This window comes from Nymphaea colorata, chromosome 7, assembly GCF_008831285.2.
Source record: "Nymphaea colorata isolate Beijing-Zhang1983 chromosome 7, ASM883128v2, whole genome shotgun sequence".
NCBI classification, from domain to species: Eukaryota; Viridiplantae; Streptophyta; class Magnoliopsida; order Nymphaeales; family Nymphaeaceae; genus Nymphaea; species Nymphaea colorata.
In genome coordinates this window covers 5,686,423-5,712,456 of record NC_045144.1, presented here as the reverse complement: position 1 = coordinate 5,712,456, position 26,034 = coordinate 5,686,423, and the positions used below count along the sequence as shown (strand labels likewise).

At 39.4% G+C, this 26,034-nt stretch overlaps 3 protein-coding genes and 1 long non-coding RNA gene across 6 annotated transcripts in view; 3 read left to right on the top strand and 1 right to left on the bottom strand.

Moving 5' to 3' along the window:
- The window catches only part of LOC116257765 (protein IMPAIRED IN BABA-INDUCED STERILITY 1-like), a 96,568-nt gene that overhangs the window by 65,799 nt on the left and 4,735 nt on the right, over nt 1-26,034 (top strand). The window lies entirely within an intron of this gene.
- Nucleotides 119-9,015, bottom strand: LOC126410212 (uncharacterized). 3 transcript variants are annotated; one of them, XR_007573815.1, is made up of 5 exons: nt 5,728-9,015; nt 5,540-5,649; nt 3,198-3,255; nt 822-1,694; nt 119-714 (listed from the first exon to the last, which is right to left on the bottom strand). It is a non-coding gene; the product is annotated as an uncharacterized LOC126410212 (long non-coding RNA). The 3 variants fall into 3 exon arrangements; XR_007573817.1 differs by having other exon boundaries at nt 119-680; XR_007573816.1 differs by having other exon boundaries at nt 6,311-9,015.
- LOC126410237 (MADS-box protein FLOWERING LOCUS C-like) lies at nt 21,810-22,733 on the top strand. Its single transcript, XM_050078821.1, has one exon. The coding sequence runs from the start codon at nt 21,810-21,812 to the stop codon at nt 22,731-22,733; it is 924 nt and encodes a 307-aa protein (XP_049934778.1).
- Nucleotides 23,608-25,786, top strand: LOC126410215 (26S proteasome non-ATPase regulatory subunit 8 homolog A-like). Its single transcript, XM_050078702.1, has 4 exons — nt 23,608-23,789; nt 23,866-24,129; nt 24,233-24,344; nt 25,646-25,786. Exons 1-4 carry the CDS (start codon nt 23,608-23,610, stop codon nt 25,784-25,786), a joined length of 699 nt encoding a protein of 232 aa, XP_049934659.1.

Here is a 26,034-nt window from a genome sequence, read left to right as displayed (position 1 = left end):
CCAGAAGTGTCAATCAAAGTCATTCAATTCTAAACTAGAAGAAGAATATAAGTTTGTATTCTATGAACTGATAAATTAAAAAATTCTGATACTTTATCACAACACACACATAAAAGATTGCTACATATTCACTAAGGGCGTGTTTGATAACCTTGGATCTAAGGTCTGAGGTTTTCAGATCTGTGCCTGCAAAGGTCCGCACTCCTGCTGTGTTCAGGTGCATGAGACTGAGTGCAATGGAGGAGGGGGAGGATCAATTTGCATGTCAGACTGCTGTGAGCACTGCAACCACGTCTTCAAGGGTATCCTCTATGATCAAGGTCCAGATATCGGTACACATTACCATCAGATGGGTTCCATAAAGAACATTTTTAACACCAACACCCCACTTCTGCAACTGCCGTCATTGATTCTTCATCCATGTACCCACATCCCCATAACGCTTTCATGGCTGCTACACAAGATCCTCACCACAGATTCTGAGAAGAACCTGTTCAATATCTCTCTGTGAGATTGTACAACATGTGGTTGTTGGAAAGAGAAAAATTGTCTGGAGAAGTGGTAGCGAACGCTTGCTGCAGAGATTAAGTAGTGCAATCATGCACACATAATGCTGCCACAGCTGCTAACTGCAGTGAACGTCTTTTTGAAGACGGGTGTATTCCTGCTCAATACCATACCTGTTTTTTTTTGGAGCTTGTTCAGTTCATGCTTCTGCAGAAAAGAAAAGATTGCTCATGATAATATAGTATAGTGCACCAGGCTTCCATTCACAACTCTATCTTTGATTAAGATCACAATGGACAAGAGAGAGAGAGTACCAGGGCTCTTCTTTCACTACATCAGGATGGCTAAAGATTTTTGCAGCATTGTATCGCATGTTTGTAGGAATTGGGTCCCCTTGGGAAATGTAGGAACAAGTTCATAAGTAAAGCATTAAAGAAGAAAACTGCTCAAGAAAGTGTGATGATACATAAAGGACATGATTCAGTTGCAGAAGAGAAAAAAGAACAAAAAACTCAAGAAAAAGAACATTGCATATAACTGATGCGTAAAAACCATCTGTCCAGCAGTTGTATTGTCAAGCTGAATGAACATGAGATGCATATGTTGATGAATTCCAGCTGTGGAGCCTACCATGTTTGTTAACATGTTAGCTTGCCATGACTTGATTCTCACCCCGTTCATGGTGCTGCTAATGGTGCTTCCCTTTACTATCACGCCACTAACATCCTTTCATAGGAATACCTGCCTAAGCTGCCGATGCTGTTGTTTTGGCAGACCATATGTATGACATGACGTCATTACATAGAACTTGTATGCATAAGAATTTCTCAGAAAGAGAGAGAGAGATTAACATAAAGATACCAGAGAGTAATGCTTTCTCTCTTAGGTACAAGTTTATCCACATGAATATGGATCATTATCCTAGATTTATTATTGGGACAAAAGAAGTGTCTATGGGTGCTTGTCAATAGGCCTTGTTTGTTGGTAAGGACTTTGGAGCACTGCCAGCTTATCTCTTGGCAATCCTTCACCCTGAGAGAGTCCTGGGCGTTATATCCCTGGGGGTCCCATATGTGTTGCCTTGTCTGCAGCTGTCTGACTTTCACGTCCTCCCTGAGGGCTTCTACATATTTGAGATGGCAGGAAACTGATCTCTTCTGGTCTGTAAAATACAGTTTCATGTCGATCTACAAAAGGTTCAGATTCACATGACTTTAATACATTGGAAATCAGACTCAAACCATTTAAACAGCAAAAGTCAGATAAGACAATTCAGTAAAAAGAAATGATCATTGGTCATGGGCCGTCCCTAGGTTCAGGACTCTCTCTGTCTTCTCCTTGCCATCTATCTTCCTCATATGTTTGGAGGTTTGGCTACTCATTGTCAATCTTGATTGCATCTTGACTAAAATAGGAAATATGTTTTTTGTCATTCAACAAGGAACTTTAGCTAGTTATTGGACTATATCACTGCTCGAGGGTCTGTCCTGGCTGCCGTTGTCCTTGTTATTTATTCCCGTGTTAGGTAAGCTATAGCTAGTGACAGAGGCAGATAAATACGGCTAGTCACAAAGTCAGAATTTTTCTCACTTACCCTTGTCTAGTGAATGCACCACATGTGGCATGGCCAGACTATCACGCTCCAATCAAATGGAGGCAAATCTCTCTCTCTCTCTCTCTCTCTCTCTCTTCAATTAGTGAAAATAAGTGTGCATAAGCACCTTTAGTATTGAGGATTTGGGACAAAACCAACTTTTTTTTTCCAAGGACATCCTGATACACAAAAGGTAATTTATGTGAATCCAACAAGCAGAGCAAGAAGGATTGAATGGTGACATGCATCTGTGATTAAGTGTTCACTGTTCACTGGACGGTCGCAAGAAGTGCCTGCCAGCATTCCTAAACATGATAAAGAATTATGGAATTAGTAAACCATTTTTGGGGAAATATTTTCTCTACAGCAAAAACGGCAAAAACTATTATTTGTTTTCCCTGGCAACTGGTTTAATCTAAATATTCACCTGATATAGTCTATTCTTATTATTCCCATCTCATTCACATAACCATCACAACCTCCTGTTGCAAAAGTACCATATCCGCGAGTCACTTTTTTTCACAAGACATTATCACTTGCTGTGGTTACAGCATAAAGGGAGAAAAAAAAAAGGACATCTAAAGCAAAAGCTCACATTGGGTGAAATTCAGATTTCCAGTGACATTTTAAAGTGTATCTGCAATTCAAAACATTCACAATTTTTCGAAATGAAAAATGCATAGAAACGTTAAATGCCAACTGCACATGACATCAAAGAAAGAGAGCATCATAACTTTAACAAGACAATTCAGCACTAACTTTAAACATACAAAGGGAAAATCCATATTTTATGGAAGTCAAAATCATGTGTCAAGTTGGAAAGAACAAATAAAAGCACATCTAAATGTTATTATATTTGCAAAGACATGATAAGATAGAATCTTAAAAATGGATTTGACAGGTTAAAAAAAAGTTAAAAATTTAAAAAATGAAAATACAAAGGCAAACTTATTGCAGAAAATAATCTATTGGATATGGATCAGGTGGCCTCCCATTTCAATTCATTGACGCAACATGAGCAACAGTCATGAAGACCACAAAATTGGAAGAACTTACAAGATCTTGAGAATGAGGGCGTTAAGACCCCAGCAATTACCTGCCTTTTCTCCTCTCTAGAAATGTAAGCAATGACTTCATTCTTGGAATGTGCAGGTCTGCAAACAAAGCAGGAATCAGACAGTTATCTTCTCTACAAAGTCCCATTTTTCCAAGCACATATAGGGATAACATCTGGTAGTACTGAACCTATGGCAATGTCTCCAGAGCAGAATCATCTAATAGCAGCCTTGTGCCTATGATTGACCATACATTTTATTGATGCATTTTCCATTTTATAAGCAACCTTAATAAAATATATACACACCAACTTGTTATTATGTTGCATGTCACTACTAAGTTTGCATATTTTTGTTCCAGTACTGATACGCAATCAATGATGAAACAGCTATAGGAGCTACAAGTAGACAGATCAAATTAAAAAGCTAATGTACAAAGAAAATAAAAACTACATCAAAATTATTTGTACATTCCCTGAATGAAAAGGCCTGCCACACCCTACATATAGAGTGGTCAATCATCTACTTTCAACTGCCTCGCTCCAACATTGAACTTCGAGTGTTCGAACGTATAATTCATTGATGCAGAATATATATGGCTGTAATAATAAGGAATCATTCGTCTTCAAGAGCCATCGGCAGGGTGCATATCAAAATGGGGATCTCAACTTTTTCTACAGAACATAATCCTTTCTAGCATTTAATTAGCTCCAATCAACCTGCCAAACAAGCAAGGACCTAATGAAAATAGATGTCTCAAATAAATAACAGAAAAGTAATAGCTGGAGCACACTTGAGAACAAAACGTCTATTTGTCACAAATTTTTCATGTTCTTTGAAATTCATATATTTTTTTCCTTTATGTGCATGAGAAAATTTAAAGTGAAAAGACAAGATTTTTTGCATTTGGAAAGCCTAAAAATTTGAAAGACTTTTTATGTGCTAAAATATTTTCCTCTTTGGAACCATGGAAAAGAAAGAAGAAGAAAGTTAAGCAGTTTTTGTGAGTAAGGCAGGGAGGAAAGAAAGAGCATTTGTATTGAGAAAACCAGTCTGATCAGATTATCAGACATAATTATGTAACCGGATTTTCAATATCCTAATAACAACATCTATTTTGAGTGTCTGAAAGTTTACAGCTACCCAAGAACATTTGCAGAGGCAGGGTTGCAACAGGGGAACAAATAAATAGAGGCTAATGGTATCAATAATGTAGACATGAAATCAACTAAGTGATTATCTTAAAAAAGTCAATGGCAGTGTCTTCATTGAAATCTTTTCCTGATGAGACCCATGGATATGGTCCTCATTCCTCTGTAGACAAACTGCTTGAGAAAAGTGATGGAAGTTCTTTTAGCTGAACCTTCAGAAGATGAGTTTCCTCCAAACTATCTAATGAGGTCCAAAATTCAGGTACTCATCACCAACTGAAGCATGAACAATGATAATTCTTGAATCTATGAGCACCCTCACTCTAGTAATCAGCTTTTCTATGTACCATGTTATGATGAGAGAGAGAGCCCAAAAGAATACTCCTTAACGTAACCCTAATCTCAAGTTAAAGAGATTAGGGCTGGTGGTACAGAAATTACAAAAACAGTCCAACAAGTATAAGAAAATATTTAAAGACTTACTCTTTAACTTTTTTAATATTGCAAAAACCCTCTTTAACACTCCCCCTCAAGCTGGAGCATATATGTCAATCATGCTCAGCTTGTTACATCCTCTCAGAAAATCGCCTATGGGAAGAGCCTTGGTGAAGATATCAGCTCAGCTGCCGGATCTTCTGAGGAAACATGAACAGTGCTAATACTTCCTTCTTGAACTAAGTCTCGAACATAATGACAATCCACTTCAATGTGTTTCGTCCTCTCATGAAAGACAGGATTGTTTGCAATATAGGTCGTTGCCTTGTTGTCACAATACATCTTCATTTGGAGATTCACTGAAACACCCAACTCTAGAAGCACTGATCTGACCCATGACATTTCAGCCGCAGTTTGAGCCATAGCCCTATATTCTGACTCAGCACTAGATCCAGCCACCACATTCTGCTTCTTGCTCCTCCAAGAAATAAGATTGCCTCCCACAAAGCGCAAAGCAGCTTCAGTTTGACGGTCATGTATTCTGAACTTAAAAGCACAAAGTAGCTTCAGTTTGAGGGTCACAAATTTGTCCATAATGCACATAAAATATATCTGAATATAACTGAAAACAATAGAAAAATCTAAAAGCTTTGTGAGAAGTACAAATACATGCATCTATTCTTGAGAATGCAGGCAGTCACACTAATAATCATTTTGTAAAATCCTGAAAATTGACAGCAGAGCTAACATTGTAAGGCATGCAAAATCATATTGGGTTCAAAGAGAGATCTACTAACCGCACCATTGCTTGTAGGTCTGTTCCATCTGATGCTTGATGCTGTATTGCAGATTCTAGATGCCTAGAGTATCAACAAAACGAATTCTCTTCTCATGGTTTAAGTTCATGCTGCAATCAATGGTTGTCTGTGAATATATGCAAAACTTCACTAAATAATGACACAATATGATTATATAGATGCTTTACCAGCCTGATTATAAAGGCACAGTTAGGGGTGTGGCAGCTATTCCAGGTTGTTGAGATCTGATAGAGACCCTGATTATATTCTTGACATAGCCCACTACACCTAACATAGACAAGATACGCTCGACAGTATTGCCAATGATTTCACTTGTAACATATTAATTATAGAAAATTATTAACATGAATGAGTGTATAGGACATTAAGCACTTATATGGGTCGGACTGCTGCTGCTAGAAACAATAAGAAAAGACAGGTGACACTGAGGTTCCAGGGTCTTTTCAAATACCTACCGCACAATACGCCAAATAATAAAACAATGAAATAATGCACAATACAAAATTATTGAAAAAAGATTAAATCAAATGATTTATCATGCACCCAATGAACTACCCTTATTTTTTTCATTTCTTGATATACAGAAAAATAGAATTACAGAACAAGGAATTTTCTTTTTCTTGCTTGCTTTGCAAATAGGAAGAGTGCATCATTGTGGGTGTCCAACTGTGAACATGCATGTGAGTGAGCAAGCAATCAAGACGAGAGAGAGAGAGAGAAGGGTAGGCATGGGGCGTTATGTTGGGATACCTTAAATATTGTGGTGACCATTCGAGCTGTATCCCTCACATAATCATGGAGAACTTCCAAAACAACATATGGCTTTTGAGATGTAGCTGCATTGTCTAAATACACCATGCTATTTACCTCGTATAAAATTTATGTAGTCAATCTCAGATCCAAAATGAGAAATCAAGCTTCCACCAGATAGAGGCCTCTTGGAAATAAAAGACAACCAAAAGACAATTCAGGATCATGTCCAGTCACATGTAAATTAAAATAAAGGGACCATCCAAGTGCTAGAGGAATAAAAAAAAAAGAAATAAGCCCTAAATTGATGACATAAAAATGCATGGATACAGACATGGGTGGAGCCAGAAATTAGTAACGTTTAAGAATACGGCTGATCCTTTTATTACAGAACTATACTACAAAAAAGATTTTAACTGCAGCTAGAATAAAACAAAGAATAAAGAGGAAACAGATGAAATTTATATAACTCACAAAAAAAAATTAAGTGCTGCTATGCAACTTCGAAGAACTTTTGAAAAATATCACCTAGTGCTTTTGAAAAGAAAAACATTAAGTTTGGGTTATGATGTTAAGATGGATTAAACAGGAAATGATGGATAATTCATCACGCTCAGCATGGTTGGACTAGGTTTGAGGGGTTTCATCTATTTCACCGAAGAACCAGCAATTTGGTAATGAAATGGGGAAACATTTTTAAGACCAAAGGGGGATTGGTTAGTTTTTACTATGCCTAGGAAGCCTGAAAACATACAGGAGACATCAAGTTTTTACTTTGAATTTCGAAATAGTTCAAAAATGATCAATTCATCTCATAGGCTTGAGTGTTGTCGTGTTGTGCAAATAATATAACGCACAATATAACCTTGGTGTACTTTCAGTACCATACAAGCATTAGGTTTTATTTTGCATCAATGTTGTCCAATCTCTAGAGGGAATGTCTTTCAATTTCCAGAATATGAACAAAAAGGAATCATCCTTGACATCCTAGATAATAAAAAAGAGGAGCAGATATTGACCCCAAAATCGTACATCCACGAAAGATTGTCGCATTTAATTCTTGCGAGTTCAGCCTTCATGTATTTCATCTCTTGGCAGACACATTTTGCTTGTTCTTGTTTCTTCTTCATTTTTTTCTATTGCATTCGGCTTTTTTGCCTTTCAATTTTTTTTCTTGTGTTTGATTTTGTTTTTTTTTTTTTTGGACCGACCTTCACCTTTGAGGGAATACCTCACCACCCCAAAGGCTACTACGAAGCTCCACCGCTTTGGTGGTTATGTATAGCTTTGTCACGTGTCCAACCCGCTTCACCTTACGAGTTTTCAACGAGCCAAAAGTTCGTGAGTCGTTATCTTCGCGAAATAGACATAAATCACCTTTATGCCTACCCGGTACTCTCGATTATTGACTCATAGGAATGACTACACAAGCCCCGAGCCCATCTCTCAACTCTCATTTTGCTACCTGCCAAGATCTTATAAAGCATTTTGGCTTCTCTGTCAAGATATTTTCTTGCTAAATCATTGCAGACGCTTGATCGCCAGAGTCAATAGCATTTCCTAGTCTTGACTTTCTCAACATCATAGGATTTTTCTTCAATGCTCATATCCAGGATTTTTTTTCAACTTTCCTGTTCCGTTGATGGACAACAAGAACTTGAAATTTCCACCTTCCACTTGGAAGGTACTAAGAATAAATCAAGGCACATCATTGTGTGAGAAAACACTTCGAAAATGTTTTTATCAAAACAGAAAAGTTTCTCTTTAACAAAAGTTCTTGACATCAAATGGCATATCACCAGAAGAAAGGAACTATACTCCCTAAAGAGATGATTGAATGTAAAACTTGGCTGGTTAAAAGAATGAACTTCACCAAATCTCCCATAAAAGTAGGGTCTTCTATACAAAAGGTTGGTTTAAGGGTGACGGGTTCCAGAAAAGTTGGGTATTCAACTGATTGAAAGTTTCACAAATGGTTGAGTTAGTTCTTCTATCAAAAAACACTAAAAGCACAAAAAGAAGGATGAAACATTAGTAAAAAAGGAAGCATCGTAAGCTAAGGTCTCATTTTTATGATACCAAAATCCAATGCCCCAAATAACCCCAATCATCACAATGTTGTTGTTGATAACCAATTATTTCCATATGGAACTTAAATCAAATTAGACCTTGACCCACTAACCGGCTTACATGTGAATAACCAAAACTAATGCTTCTACAATCAACTCAATTTTTAGCACTGAAAAAGGGATAAAGGAAACATCTCCAAGTCAAACTAATTATGTGCAGCTTAAAGTCCTGAATACTAGAAAACCATTTACACATGCCAATGCATGAACAAAAACAAGGGTACTTACACAGATGTTTTTAGTTAATTTTACTGTACTCTTTAGCATGCACTCTTCAATGAGAGAAGAACTACAACTAGAGCAGCAATTGATGCCAGCATGACATCAAGATCCAAATCAAGGTCAGACATAAGATAAATAAAAACATGAAACGTATGGCAGAAACATAGAGATGCTAGGGCTTTTTAAACGATATGAAACTTTATTCATAGAAATTTCGGGTTGGACATGCCTGGACTGGACAAACATTTGTGGAGTTAGAAGTGCCTCCAAAAGATTCCACATTGTCATCAGGACGGGGTCCACAAAACTGTGTGACATTGAACTAGTTGGCACTTGAACACAAAGGATTCCTTGTAGCCTGAGCAATTCAAACAAATGCAATCCAATAAGACATACTGTATGTTAAATGTGAAATTTATCTAAATGAAGAACAAGAAAACTGGTCCCGTAAATTGAAAAGTAAACACACTATAATCAAAAGGTTCTTGCTTAGTGGCCCTACCAAAATGAGGACTTCTATGGAGAAGTCATAAGAATCATGCAGGAAGAAGCATGGACATCATTTATTCAAATTTTCCATGCCTAGACAAGCAACAAAAAGCTCAATTTTTTTATAACAGCCCGTCAGCCACTGAGAAAATAATGATTCATAACACCCATGCATAGACAAGCAACAAAAAGCTGAATTTTTTTATAACATTCCCTCAGCCACTGATATTGAAATGATTCATAACACGGTATTGAGTGGCATCACTAAATTGGACAAATCATAACTCTCAGCTAAATCACCCCAGACCATAAACTAAGTCGAAGTTAAAACTTTTGTCTAGAGATGTGCTTTTGATTTTTAAACCAAGATGGAGAACAAGGTTCAAAATTCAGTATTTTTGCAAATGACAGACAGTTGTGAGTTTCATTTGGAAAAGCAGTCATGGACGTTCACATGGACACACACATGATACTCTCTTTCTCTCCCTCTCTCTCTCTCTCTCTCTCTCTCACAGACACACATTCACAAAGCAATTTTTTCGGCCTTAGGAACTGCAGGACAATATGGTGTTCTTATTTTATAACAGATACTCTGCAGTCGTCCTTCAGTAATGACCATACCTTGAAAATGATTCCTAGTAGCAGAATCGGCAGGGTTCTTCCTCCTGCACTAATTATGACCAGCTAATCTCCCTTCTGCAAATCTTCTCAAAATCATCAAATAAACCACATAAAACCAGCATTGCATGCATGAGAAAGGAATAAAATCTCATGAACAGCCAAAGAAACTAAAGGACAAGTGAAAATCATCCGAGCCTCTCCACTCTCTACCAGTCGGTTGGCGGATTTGGGGAACCAGGCCGGAGACAGCCTTCCTGATGCATGATTAGGGATGCCAGGCAAGATAGACCAGTCCCTGATGCACGAGGGGAGATTTGGAGACGCCGGCAGGAGACCCTATTTCCTGCTTACCTTTTTCCATTATTCTACTACTTCCTTCTCCTCCTATGTTTATTCTTCTTCTTCCTTTTTCTTTTTTCTATTCTCTTTTCTCTTTTATTTGTATTAAAAGGGCTGACCAGTTTCCAGCAAGTTCCGACCAAGGCCTTTTTAGAAGTATGTCACCTTAGGCTATCAATCACTTTTGACCACACAGCCAAATGTTCAGGGTTGGACCCTCTTCTAAAATGTTAACAAGATAATGCACCGAATTTTTCTTGTAACAAAACATTTTCCAGAACAAAGTACACTTTTCATATGATCAACTCATTCACCCTCCGACTTACCCTTGTGAAGTAGCTTCAGAGTCTAAATGGTTGAAATATTGTCAATACTGTAAGCATACTTTAAAAGCAACCAGTTAAGGGGTATAAATAACCACAATCTGATAAAATATTCCATTAAGATGATCGTATCTATAACACATACCATGGAACTGTTTAGGTTGAGATGAATGGAAGATTGTTGGTGACACAGAAGATCTTTTGTAAAAGATGATTGCTGCGACTGGGCAGAGCTGCGATTGAAATCCGGTTGCAGTCAGAAAATTTTCTGGAGATAATTTGAATAGGGAAAGTATCTGCGTTCTCCACTGATGTAGTTTACCATATTGTTATTTTCAGGCTTTTGTCTTATTTAATGTCGTATTAGAGCCTGCCTTAGGGAGAAAGCAATCTTTCAAATGACAGTAAATCGTTAACATCTGTTGCAAGTGTTGGAGTAGAAGAATTGCAGATCATGCAGAAACAGTAGCGAAAGGGATGTTGGTATGAGTGGTTATTACTACAATTGTGAACCTTTATTGAATGATCATTACAAAGAATTCAAAGAATGAAGATGGATTTACAGAAAATGTATAGAAAAGAATGGGAACTTCAAAAAATGAGTTTATAATCTAGCTTGCTGCCTTCAAATCCCCAACCCGCCAACGTGCAGAAATAAAGCAATTAAGCAACCCCCTGGCTACCCCTAGCTCCCTTAATGCCCTCTTCATCTTGCACAGCAAAGTTCATGCGTAGATTGTCCTGCGCTTCTTGTGGACCCAATGGCAGCAGCGATCATTTTCTTGATTTTCTTCTTCTTGTATGACAGAGACTATATTGTCATCGTTCATAGCAACCGTTGCCTCTTCCTCAAGTAGTACTAAGCCGTCTTCAACCAGTCCATACTCCTTTTCATTTTTTCTGCCTTCTTCTCCTCCTCCTCCTCCGATGACACCTCCTTCTTCTTCTCCTCTGACGACACAAAAGGCGAAGTGCAGAGCCATGGCAGAATCTCTGAAGCACCACACCTCAACCACGTCTTTGTCAGGCCGAAGAACGTTGCGCTCGACGACGAGCTTCCAGCCTTCATTGAAAAGAAACATCAAGTTGCTCTGCCACAACTTGAAACAGAGCGTTACTGACCCAACGCCATCATGACTTTGCACCCGCAGCCCTGCTCCTCCAATCCTTCCACCTGTATTGCAGACCGATTTCCATTCTTCATCGTGCATAAGAGGGCGCAAGACGTCGTAGGCGATGTTCCTTGGAATGGCGAACCGGTTGAGATTCCGGTTGGTGTCACTTGTCGTCAACTTCTTCGCACACAGGAACGCCGGTGGCCCCATGCCTCCATGCTCACCCACCAGCTCTAGCAGCCATCCTTCAGGAGCCCTTTGCTGCAGCTGCACCCTACAAGGTGCAAGTGGAGATGGCCGTTTCTGCTTCTTCTTGCAAGTCTTCTTCACCTTCTTCTTCTCCTGGCCCTGCTTCACGTTCTTCTGCTGCTGCTGCTGCTTCGCGCTCATCTGCTGCCGTTGGTTGAGCAAGGTGACAGCAGCGTCAGCAAGGACGTAGAGGTTTTGAAGCCCAGATGGAAAAGGAGGTAGGATGGCCATCTGTGCCATGAACGTTAATGGATTCTGCGCGAAGCTTGTGGAGAATTATGAAAACCACTTGAAATTAGAAACAGTAAACACAAGTGGAGACGGGTGTGTTCAGGTAAAGGCAATCGTATTAATTTATGGGCAAGCACTTTCTAAAAACGACAATGAACTGGTTCATTTGGAAAATGGAAAAAGGCAGGAGAAAATGAACAAATGATGATCTCGTATAGGGAACTTGAAACAAATTAGGAACAAATATGGAAACTTGAGTACGGCGCAATAACGGTCGGTATTCGGACAGAGCAATGCTTATCGTTTGTTATTTCATTTAATTTTTCCAAATTAGATCTCAATGTCGAAATCGAAGAATCAGAACGTACACCCAAGTCATGTTTTCATACGAAATCGCATAACTAATTCGATCTGAAATGCGGGTGATGGCATATACCCAACTGTCATGTATATCTCATGCTCTATTGATACCGGTGGAATTTATCAAATGTCGTCATAATTATCTCTCTCTTCCTCTCCCCACTGGTGGAGTTTATCAAATGCTGTCTGAATTTTTTTTCTCTTTCTCTCTCCTAATCTAGATTAATGCTTTCAGAAAATCTAAAAAAAAAATTCTACTTTTCATCATGATCCAAATGCGCATTGAATACTTACTTTCGACCGCCTAATGTGTAGGAATAGTTGTCGTTAAGCATATGTCAGCAAGTTAAGATGACCAAATTAGAATCGAAAACCAGATTCTAACTTGTTCTTATCTAATTGCGGAGATCTCAGCTCCTGAGTCATTTGATTTCTTCCTCGGTCTTTCTGCGCCATATATGCATTTTCGAATTGACATGCTTTCTCTCTCTCTCTCTCCTTGGGACACCCGTACTCTTTCCTGCTAGAAAGAAGAGGGCTTAAGACCTCTCCAGCCTGAATAGAGGGCTTTGAAGCCCTCGTATCTGGCCGTAGGTTGAGAGAGAAAGAAAGCCATGGTTGCTTCTTCTCTAGTAAGAAAGCCCGGTAATACCCTTGACCATATCAGTCGAAGACAGTGAGACAGAATAAACCTGGAATGTTAACAAACATGGTCAAAATTTAAATGTTAACAAACATGGTCAAAATTTGACCCACAGATCTGAAAACCCCAGACCTTAGATCCAAGGTTACCAAACACACCCTTAGTGAATATGTAGCAATCCAAGGTTATCAGTTGATAGAATACAAACTTACATTCTTCTGCTAGTTTAGAATTGAATGCCTTGCAATTTGATTGCAGGTTTCTGCCCCTTTGAATGACACTTCTGGCTTTGTTAGTGCTACCATATATAATTTCTTTTTCCTAATTGCCACAACAGTTGTATTTGTCACAATTCAAGTCTTAATTCAGAGGGGAAGATAAAAGGATAATAATTTCCATTTACCTCTTTGGAACCATGACCGCTTGACCGCTTGACGAATATGGCACACATGTTTTTCAAGGAATTCATCAACTTAGAGGAATGAGAAAGTATAGGCCCTGAGAAATCAACTTTGTTGTCTTTATCTTGGAAACCATGATAATTCTGTTAGCAACCATAAACAAGTAAAATTAGAAATGAAAACTAAAAGTTGACTGTGATTGTTAAATAGATAAGATGGAGATCCTTTCCAAGATATGCGGCTTACATGCCATTTGCTCTTTCTGGCTAAGAGTAGAAGAAAAATTCTGAGAGTGGTATGCTTCAGAAGCATCAAATGAATCAATAAGACCAAAGTTCCCTCTTCGTTGCATGATTCCCTACTTAGCTACACTATGTTCCTTTGTATTTCCATTACCTTGGACTTTCAGTCCCAAGGAGTCTATGCGTTTCAGGGCAGGGGATGAATATGAAGAAAGAGATGTGAGTGCCCTAGCTTTTGATCTCCTTTGTGATCTCAATGGAGCAGCAGTGTCTTCTTTTCTTCTCTTTGCCCATGCAAATCCAGTAGATCCAGAAACAGGGAAAGGGCTTGAAAAGAGAGTATCTTCTTGGGAATCATTCTTCCCGTGACAAACCTCTTCAGGGAGATCAATTATTGACTTTAACAGATTGATGCTAGAATAGACATTTCCCTTATCAATATTGACCTTTCTGCTATTTTTCAGTAGAAATTATTTGAAAGAAAAGGAACTGTTCAACAAAATTGTCACTTGAGAATATGTCTAATAAGGTTAAAAGTCACTAATCACAACCCCGAAAATGTACATGAAAAAGATAAAATGTGTAAATGGTTTTTACCTCCGTGCATCATCTTCCTGAACTTTATCATCAATCTCTTTATTTGATGGGTACAAAGGCAAGCTGGATGGGTCACATGCATAAGGTTTTGTCCTGAAGTATTGCTTAAATTCCCAAAAAAAAAGAAGATAAAAGCAATCTTTATATTAGCACAAAAATGCAGCTGTGGATATCAGAGATAAAATCATGATCCAGTAATCAAAGACCAAAGGAATGCAATTATCTAAGTCATTCTCTGGAAGAATTACTTCAGCTATAAGCATGTGATGCAAACTTATAAAAAAAGATGCAGCTAAGCAAGCATTCAACATAAAAGAATTAAGGCAAAAAAATTTATTAAAGTCTTTACAAGATTGTCTTTCTAGCACATATTAACAGGAGAATAGAAAAGCATCTTACACATAGGAGAACTCTATACAACTTACGGTGGAAGAAAACATGATGTTTCTATACAAGGCAAACCAAGCCGATCACAACAGTCCATAAGGAATCCCCACGGTTTCATCACGACAGAGATTTTCTGGGAAGGAAGAAACCGCATAACTGAACATTTCCCCAAACGTAATACATCTTCAAATGTTCTCAACTTCCACAATCCCAACTTGATGTTGGAATGCAACTCAGATAATGACACCAGTCGCAGTTGTCATTTCCCTTCTTCCCACGAAAAAGCACTTAGAAAAAGCATCACCACTGACCACACCAATCACAAATCTACAAATTTTCAGAAAAAACTTGAATTGATCTATATTTTGGTTTTTAGACAGAAGATCAGAGTTGTGATTTTTAAACACAGCTCAGATAACTGAACTCTGATCCTCTGTTTTAAAATCACAAATCCACAAGCTTTGCACAGAAGCCATTGACGTTCATGGCACAGATAGCATCCTACCTCCTTTTCCATCTGAGCTTCACAACCTCTACGTGACTACGTCCTTGCTGACGCTGTTGTCGCCTTGCTCAAGCAGCAGCAGCAGCATCAGATGAACACGAAGCAGCAGCAGAAGAAGAACGTGAAGCAGGGCCAGTAGAAGAAGACTAGCAAGAAGAAGCAGAAACGGCCATCTCCACTTGCCCATCGTAGGGTGCAGCTGCAGCAATGGGCTCCTCAATGATGGCTGCTAGAGCTGGTGGCTAAGCGTGGAGGCATGGGGCCACCGGCGTTCCTGTGTGCAAGAAGTTGACGAATGTGCTTCTGATGTTTGTGGTAGCCAAACGTTTTTATTGATTGTGAATTTGCTTCTGATGGCAGGTAAAAAAGCTGGAAGATAGGATTTGGACAAATGATATTTTCATTGTTTGGAGCAGCAAAGTGTTCAGTCATGAGGATATTTAGAGGAAACCCTCCCCTGTGTGCCCAAGGCTGCGGGGCCACCCTCGATCAACTAAAACACGAAGCTGATATGAAAGAACGGCTATACAGAGGCCTAACTTTTGCCGGTGACAGAGGAGTAAGGAGTCGGGGGTCCTCTCATATTGAAATATGCTCGAGGGTAGGGAAGAAGAAGCCCTTTATAGCCACAGCTTGCATATTCGGTGCTATGATCTGCTGTAATGCCACCAATGGAAGCGGCCCTCCTCTTGGAAAGGGAAGTCATGGACGATGCCTCTCTTTTGCAGAGAGAGTGGCCATCCATTTATCCACAGAGCTTTTGTCTCGTGCCTTTTTTGTTCTCCCAGCCTTTCCGTAATCCTGCCAGCTTTTCAGAGCATGTGAAGGTGGGGATTAGATCGACTGGGTGTTTAATGGTTTTGGGCAATTTTTATAGCGTTTAGATGAGCTCGAGCCACGTTATAAGAAGTAGTGTGGCTGCTAATGAGCGCAGCACCTACTTCTTGCATTCATTAAAAAATTGTCAATTTCTTGTGTCAAGTGTCTTCAAAGCTACTTACCAAACAAAGGAGCGTTCCTGTATCTTTCTCCAGGTGCTTATGAAAATGCAGAAATGAGTGAAAGAAATCTTCCATCTATTCAGTTGTTTCAGCTTGTGGTTATGGTTACACATTGCAGACTCTTATAGTCAAGTGTTTAATTTTCTGTTTAGAGGACACAAGCACTGCCGGTACACTCTCAGATGCAGACTGCAAACTAAAGCAGCCGGGCATTTTCCAATGCATGGCTGCTGGACGGTTAGGCCTTCCAACCCTTATTGAAAGCGGAGCTGTACAAAATTCTTACAAAAAGACTCAAACTAGCTCAGCTGGACTTTGGCACAACGAAAACAGGAGGTGCCAACCAAAAACATGCATGACACTAGGCGGAACAAAAAATACTGAGCAGAAGTTACAGCTCCTTACATCGGAATAAAATTTTGTCAACTTTGTGAGAAAGGAGATCCTCATCCAACATGGTAGCATTATAAATCCTTGAGCACAACATTGGGAACTGGCGTAAGAAATTGCTTCTACCTTTTATGGCTTGCTTGAGAAGCTTCTTTCGGCGTTGCTTATAACAGCAAACTCCATGAAATCAGCAGAAAAGGTTTGAAGCAGCTCTCTTAGGATCGTCAATTCAGGCATTTGGTGGTCTTCCTCATTTCTGTACAGCTCGACTCGATCTCTGTATTGCCCGGCACAGTTGTGCATGACACCAACTACCACCCGTTCCCGAAATGTAACGTTGAGCATATAAATGATGGGACCTCGGGAGAACGCTGGGAATGATGGGAAGGTGATGATCCCATGCTTTATCCATAACTCCACTTCCTTGGTTTGAGCTTTCCAAAAAAAAAAAATGAAGAGAATAGCTTCAGTACAAGCAGCGCAGACCGAGGATGTGAAACTCTTGTTAGTAAAAATCTTATCATTATGAATATCCACATTCTTTAAAGAAATAATTGCATCATAGGGAACAGACTCATTCTTGAAGGATGTAGGAAACCACTTTTTGAATTCTTGACTGACATTAGCATGAGGAAGCCTCTTCATGTTAAATTTCTCCACCACCCAACTCCATGCGTTATACGGAAATTTGCACAGATAGAAGAGGTGAAGAATATCCTCTCCATTAGGGGGCACCTACTAGGAAGTTGAAAACCCACTTTCTTTAGTCGATCTTGAATAGGGAGCTGGGGTGCTCCATATCCATTCACGCCAATTTTGGCCTTGTGATGGAGGACGCATCATCGCCTAATGATTCTTCCCTGCCATGCCATGAGAGACGGTCTTCTTTCAAAGAATCCCACCAGATGAGTGTTGAAGTTTGTCATCAACCAATCTAATAATTGCATCATCTCAATCCGCTGATCTATAGCTTGTGATCATTTGGTGAAGGTTCATGTTCACATAAGAGGGATCCACTAAACTTGATCCTTTATGCCAGACCAATGCTTTAGCATGGATTTCCAGGTGTTTTCAAATTTTTTTTTAAATGTTGTTAAGAAAGGATGACTTTTTAATAAGTTTGAAAAGTTGGTATAATGGATGGGATGGAGGCTGGTAGGCAGCCACTCTCCATTTTGAATCTCCCAAGTATCATCAACTCTTTATGTTAAAAAAAGAGTCATTGATGAACAAGTTAAAGCATGTTAGGGAGGCACTTTGAGACACTAAAAGCAGACCCTATATCTCAAGAAGATGAGGGGTTAGATGGGGGATTCAGCTCTCTTCATAGATAGTAAGATGAAATATTCCTTCTTAGTCAAGAAAATGAAAGATAGAGAAAAGTAGTAGGATGAAATACTCTTGCTTATCCAAGTAAAAAAAGATTGAGAAATTGAAAAACTACAAGTTTTTCTCTGCTCACTAAAGCAAAGGAGACATTGAGAAACTACAAGTTTTCCTTGGACAAGATTTCAGGAGTCATTTCTCCGAGGGTAGTTGGAAAAGGCTATAACACCTTGATTTCACTAAATTATAGTTTAATGATGGTTTCTAGCACATTTACCAAGGGCAATTGAGTCCAATGTTTTAATGATATTTCCTTTTCATTATAGTAGAGGGTTGTGCATGTTACTTGAAAAAACAACATAAGATAGGGAAAATGAGGAAGGTAAAACTACTACGTCTGCAAATGTCATGCAACACGTCATGTACAATGATGCACGAGAGAATTTTCATAATTTATTTCATCACAAAACGATGGAAGAGTATTTGTGAGTTCATCAAGGTCATTCTCCTTTCTTGGTGAACCGAAGGATTAATCTTACTACCCAGGCGACAACCGAAGCCTACCTCCTTCCCCTTGGTCCAAGTGTTTAGAACTACATCGATACTAAGTGACAAAATTGTCACGTGCTTCAACTTGCATGTAGGACCCATCGAATTGAAGACGCACCACATAACATGCTCCAAGCCTGCCTATTTGAGCAATGCCCTTGGAGGCAAGTCATTTTGCACTTGTGAACCATTCTTCAAAATGGATTTTGATTTTGATTCATTCACTTGTACCTTTTATATGTCATAAATACGTTAAAATAGAATCCAAAACCCTGCATGCACTATAAACATGTCAAAGCCAAACCAACTAAAAAGATAAATTTCTTAAAAGTTTCTAACCCACAAAGATTAAAAAATATTATCCATAGTGTCCCAAGAATATCATGATTATACATTGATGAATGATGAATCACGAGAATGCATTTCATTGGATTGGAAATAGAGGAGACCAACATAACTATTGTTTAGAAAGTAAGGGATCAAAGACTGAAATAAATGAAATTAGGTACATAGGCGCCGTACCACTCGGTGGAGCTTCATGTAGTTCTCTTGGTAGGTTATGGGGCAAGGACCTGACTTACTCTCATGCTGACAGTCAGTTGGACTCATCGTTCTATGGTTGTGGTGGTAACTGAGATACATGGTCAGATTAGAAGGATCTCCTGGCTAGTTATTGATGTAACAAGGTGCTAAATGACCTCTTAGGATAATAGTTTGAAATAGACGAGAGAATGTTTGCGCAAGGTCCATATGTCCTCACTGTTGGCCATGGGAGAAGTTTTAGCTAAGGCAGCAAATGATAGTTCAACAATTTAAGTAGATTCAAACACTAATTTCAGCTAATGAAAGTAAGACAAGACATAATATGAACAATCAAAACTCTTTACAACCAATACCTAGAGATGTGAACCTTGAAGGGGTTGGTGCACTGGACGGAGCAGGAGCTAATATATAGCCAGTTTGAATTCCCATGAAAACAATTTCCTGTGGGGATGTGGAGGGGGGTGGGGAAGGTAATATATCTAAATTAAAGCATAGCAGGAGTTTCATCCACAACACCAAAAACAGTGGGGACTCATCGTTCTATGGTTGTCTTGTTGGGTGATAAGATGAAATAGTCTTTTTGCTTACCCAACAATACCTAGAGCCTTCATCTCCTTCACTTTTGATATATTTATTCATTTACAAATAACCACAATATATTCTCATAACTTTATCTGCATTAAAGATGTAAGGGAAAGTAGCCCCTTGTTAATTTTATGGCATTTGGCCATTCTTAGCCCATTAAAGATGTAAGGGAAAGTAGCCCCTTGTTAATTTTATGGCATTTGGCCATTCTTAGCCCATTCAACAAGAGTAATCACACTTCTTTAGATTTTCTTGAGATTTATAAATCCTTCGTACTATACGCACACCTTAAGGATTTTCTTAAGTTAAATCCTTCGTACTATTTAACTGAGATACATGGGTTGCCAGGACTCCAATCTTTATATTTAAATTCTTAGTCAAGCATATTTAAATTACCTTCAGGACCTATGTTGGATCAGTATGAGGGATGTAGCATTAGCTGCTTGAGCTGGTGGGCCAATGAAAACCCAGCCATTAATTTGATTCATTTTCATATATCGGGTCAGCCTGCGTCGGCCTGATAATATATCGGGTTTGCTCGATGGGGCTTGATTCGGCCAACTAACAATTTTTTAAATTTTTATTATTTTATTTAAAAATAATATATATTTTATTATTAAAATATATTTTATATTCAAAAATTTTATTTTATATCTAAAAAATATTATTTTATTTTAATCGAACTGAGCAGGGTAGGCCCAAGCTCAGTTTTTGGGCATTAGGCCGACCCGGGCCCAACTCTTATTGGGTCAGGTTGGGCTGGGCCAGCTTGATGCCCATGTCCACATAGAACCAACTTTAAAATCTTTATTTTTAGTGAATTTATGAGGGCGGACTTGTCCAGTGTCAACCCCACCCCACAAGACCCGGATCACTGCCCCAATTAGTACCCCATAAAAAAAAAAAAATTGGTCTAGTAATAATGGCGACAAGCAGTCTTTGGTTGGGTTTTACTAAAGTGAATTGATGTAGACTTGAAACTAATGGACAACGCTTGCTATTGTTTTTTTGACCCAAATAGTATGTTCTTGTATGCATATGTCCAACACGATGCGACATATTCTTTTGAGAAAATAATATAAGAAAACGAAAAAATTTAAAAAAGTGGAAAAATCACAATATTTTGAAAAACAATGGTAAAAAACAAATATATCGTACATTTTAATACTTTTTTCTAATATATTTTACTTTGTCTAGGTTTTTTTAACATTTTAATAACTATTAAAAAGTCCTATGTAAGAACCATAGCATTTTGTGCCCCATTGGTAAATTAAATTCTCTATTAACCAATAGACATACTTAATGTGTAAGTTTGTATTTAGTCGACGCAAATGATGTAACTCACTCACAAACGACAATGTGAAACAGGGAAACTTTGATACATACCCCACTTTATGAAGTATATGTAAATTTAAAATATTATGTGTTGAAATTATGCTTGGAATTTTGTTAAAAACAACATAGTAATGAAGCTGCTTATGTACGTTATACTGGTGTATGAAATTTTCATCGACCAACATGGCCAATGAAGAAAATACTCTCAGTTAATTAAAAACAGAAAACTTTTTGTTAAGACAAAAAAATCGAAAAAGATTAACACAACAATTTGTTTCAAATAATTACCAAAATATCTTCCATTTCTTTTGACGTATATGGATTGCTCTCAACTGTAACGATAACTCCGCAATCGTGTGAAAAGAAATTCAGGTAAGTCCAACTTTCTTGAAAGCGCAGATGTTAACGTCCAACGGGCAGCGCGCCATTTTTCAAAAAGGGGCGCTATTAACATCGAACGCGCCATTTCTTTCAAGAAGACGGGCAGAGTCTCCCTGCTGTCTTCTCTCTCCTTCCCTTCTCTGCGCTCTCTCCACCTTCCCGTCCTTCCTCGAGGCCGTCTCCAAGCTCCCTCAGGTTCGTCTCTCTCCCTTTCTCCGTCTCTCTGTCTCTGGGTAGGTTGCATCGGCCACGGACGTCCCTCTCTCTGTCTTTCTCTATCTGGGTAGGTTGCGTCGGCCACGGACGAAGGCGACCCCCAGTAGTTCCTTCGTTTTTGAAAGAGGGCAGGGTCGTCTCAGGACGGACCCCACGCTTTCCTTGCATCCGACTTAGAGTGGCCGGCGGCGATGATCAACCCCCCGTCGTCCCTTCCTCTTCTCCTTCTTTGTCACTTCTGCAGATTAACAGGTTGTATTTGTCGTCCTTCATTATCAACAGATCATTCCATTATGGTGAATAAGGGTCCGAGTCGGAGAATGGGACGTCGAAAGATTGAAATAAAGAAGATTGAGGACAAAGACAAGCGTCACGTGTGCTTCTCGAAGCGTCGGAACGGCCTCATGAAGAAGGCCAGCGAGCTGTCCATCCTATGCGGTGCTGAGATTGCCGTGATTGTCTTCTCCCCCGCCGGAAAATCCTACTCATTCGGCAGCCCCTCCGTGCACTCGGTCGTCCACCGCTTTCTCAATGTATCGTCTCCGTCTTCTTCCCTCCCCAGCCCGCGGACGTCGGATGCGGACCCTGCTACCCACCAATCCAGCACCATGCGTGAGATCAACCAGCAGCACGACGGACTCTTCCAGCAGGTCGAGAAGGAGAGCAAACGTCTGCAGGACAAGACATGCAATGAGCAGGCGATCGACGGCTGGGATGCAGACATGAACAACCTCGACCGCGACCTACTGGACGACCTGCTTCCGGCCATGGAGGAGTTGAAATCGACGCTAACGGGGCTCGACGAGGAGCTCATGCTCAGGATGCCTAGTAACACCCGCATTGGATTTGATGCCGGATTGACTGCCCTTCCCCCTCCTCCTCCCCCTGCTTTCGAGCATCTAGCCTCTTCCTTTATCAGTACTAGTGGCTATGGGTTTAAGGCTAATGATGGCAACCCAATGTACTTGCCAATGTTCGAACCGGCCAACTTCGATCATGGCTTCACCACCGGTGGCCTTAACAGCCAGATCGACATCGGGAGCTCCTTCTCCAGCGAAGAAGATGATGCCTACACCATTGATCTCTCTGATTTTAATACTGATGATTGCATCCCCTCGTGTTTGCCAATGTCCAAACAGGCCAACCCCAATCTCGGCTTCACCACCGGAGGCCTTAACGGTCAGATCGACATCGGGAGCCCTTTCTATGATGCCTGCACCCTTGGTCTCCCACTTGGGTTATGATGATGATAGTATGAATTATGAGTTTTAGATTTTTTCTTCTCGTTCCTTTTTCAAATAAAAAATCTTTCGCTAACCCTTTTTTCTTTTAATTTGTGTCTCCTTCTCCACGCCTTGTTCAATCATATTAGTCTATTGGCTTCTTGGACGATTGTCAGATGTATTCTTTTTTGTCTTTTTTGGGTGAAGGGAGGAGGTAATTCTTTCTGATCATACGTGTAGGCCTTTTGGCTAAGTGACGCTTTGTACATGGTCAACGTGAAATGCGTTTCCATAAGACCTTTGATCAATTGAATAATATGACATGATTGTTTTGCTTGTGCTGGTTTTTCTTTTAATTGTATCAATGATATGGTTAGCATGTGCTGTTTTTGCGGAGTGGATCTGTTGCATGAAAGCTAGAAATTGAAGGCATTGATCTATGAGATTTGTTAACTCGACAATAAGATGAGTTTCAAGATACAAAAACCATATTTTTTGATAGAAAACATGGTCCATGTCTGTTCCCAACAATTTAGTCAGTTTTTCAAACCAATATTGAAACTGCCTATTCTTCGGCAGCCACTGCATAGCTCTGTCTGTGGGGGGTGTGCATATTTGGCAAACCTTTTCCAGATTATGATGACGAGACACAACCCCTTCTGTTTTGAAATCTTAACCTCCTTCAGTCGGAGGGCCTTAAGGCTTAAGCCCATCCTCATAGCGATGTCAAGGGAGCTCTTCACATGTCTGGCATTTCATATATGTACTCAACACTGACATTCATATCAATCCAGATTCTGTGTTATGGGGAATGCATGTTCTGATATATCAGGATGCCCTGATATTTATATATTAAAACGAAAAAAAACCGTAGATATCATTTGTTCTGTTCCTCATGGATCCTGATATATCTTTGAAAGACGGCCCCGTGATCCTTTTGAACTTCCACTCTCAACATTGGCTGAAGTTGTATTTAACAGCAGACCTGAATCTTTTGGATGTCTTCATGTGTCGGTGTCCTCCTTTGAAGTCGTCTGATTTGTTGATGAAGAGAAAGATGGATGCATATTATTCGCTGTTCCAAATTGTGCTTGAAAGTATTTTCTTTGTTTACCTTGTTATTCTCCTTGACAATTCAACACTTGTGCTGCAGTGGCCTTATTCCTCCATCACCTCAGGAGTATCAAATCTTGGGCCTAAATCTTCTAAGGCTTCTGGTTCAGAATAGAATAGCAGAATTTCACACTGAACTGGAGCTTCTTTCTGCTAGTGCATTGGAGAATCCTTGTATTAAGCATGCTCTAGAGCTCAAGCAGTATTTTATGGAAGGAGCCTGCAATTGTGTGCTAAGTGCTAGGCAAACTGTTCCACATAGCATCTACGTCTACTTCATGGATCTCCTTGCAAAGACAGTCCGGTAGTGCCTCCTTTACCTTTAAGGCTATGTTTGATGTTGAGAATAAAATAACAGACCTTGTTAGCACAGGTATTCACTTTCAATTGTGATATTTTCCCTGCAGAGATGAAATAGCAGGTTGCAGTGAAAAAGCCTATGATTACTTGACCATTGCTGATGCTAAACAGATCTTGATGTTCTCTTCTGAACAAGAACTCTTAGAATATATTACTGAGGTACAAAGTTAACCAGTATTTTGCCTTTTTCTTTCATGTATGAGTTTCTTCACTTTACCGATGTTGAGGCTAAGTGCAGATTTATCTAAATAAGTTGGGTTTGTTTGGATCTCAGAATAGTTGTACACGATCTGAACCTCGCCTGGATTAATTAGCTTCCTTAGTTGTTTGAACCTGCAGTTGGTGTCTTACAGTAGTTGGTATCACCAAGGACATTCCATTGGAGCTTCAAATGGAGAACTACCACCGTATGATGTTTCAGAAAACTACCTAGTTGGGGTTGAGACATCTATGACCTGTATTGGCCTATTCCATCTTTGCAGTGTGTTGGCCCAGGCTTTCAATATCTGATTGGAATAATTGAACCTGTGTCCTGTAGTCCATCGATCATGCCGAAAAAAAAAAGGAAAACATTTCTGTTGCCTGAAACCAGGAAGCATGCCTGATGCAGGAGCAGTTCATTTCATATTAGATTCAGTTTGAATCCATATTGGATCCATATATTTGATTTATTTGTTTGGCTCTTTATTTAGTACGTGTGATTCATTTGTAGTTAGTGAAGTTGATTAATTGAAACCCTTATTTGCTTCGTTATTTTGCTTGCTCTTGCTTCCGTTGCATTCTTCCATGGGGATTATAGCTAACCCTTCTCATTACTGCATGATTGGCCCTTATCGTAAGAGTGGTGGGTTGGTAAGGTTGCATCTTGGTTGGTACAATAGAAAATCTCGGAAGAACATAGGATGTCAATTTGTGTGTTAAGGTCCACTTGTCCAACATTATCTTTTCCTGCTTGTGACCCTGTTACTGAGGCATAACCCCATCGCTTCCTCTGCCTCACGTTTCACATGCAATTTTTAATTCTTTAGGTTCTTATTTAGTATTTACTGCTTTTAGAAAAGTTGCCACTAACCAAATCAATGGATGTTATGTCAACTTTTTTTGCCTGTATGACATGGATCTGGTTGCCAAGAGGCTAGCCATTAGCAAAGAAAGGGTTGCAAAACTGGAATAAAATTCAAGTATCCATGTGGGGGTGGTATATTTTGATCTTGTTTCATGCTAGCTACGCTTCCCTAGTATCGTTTGATCATGTCCACTCATCAGGGATTTTCTCTCCATATATGGTTCTCTTGTTATTCTCCTTGGTGTATTGGCACCAAGCTGAAATCCATCAAACACTTGATGTTGCTCACATTTTATCTCTTGGATAAAAAGTAGACCAATCTGCTTTATCTCCTGATATTTGATCATTGACGGATTTCCATTGCTAAAATTATGCTGCTACGGATTTTGTGCAGGAGCATCCTGACTGGGAGGTAAGAAATGGCTGTGTGTTTTTCCAGAAGGCGAAGGGAACAACAGCTTGCAAGGAGATCCCATCTTTGCAGCTCATCAATCAGACACTCGGCTATGCAAGAAAACTACAAGGCATTGTGTGATGGTGTCCGACAACATTTTCAAATTGTGATGTTATTTTCTCCCCTTCGACTTGTTGCTCCTGGAAGGGTACACACGTGCTGCTGTTTGACAATGTCGATGACTGCACAATGTAGATTGCCTTTCACTTCTTTCTCATTTTTCTTTGCCATTTCATTCTCCTTCACAATATTATGTTTAATTGACATGGTATAGAACCTACATTTAGAATTTTATTACAGGTTTCTGTTGTGCACTGTCCTTCTTTTCC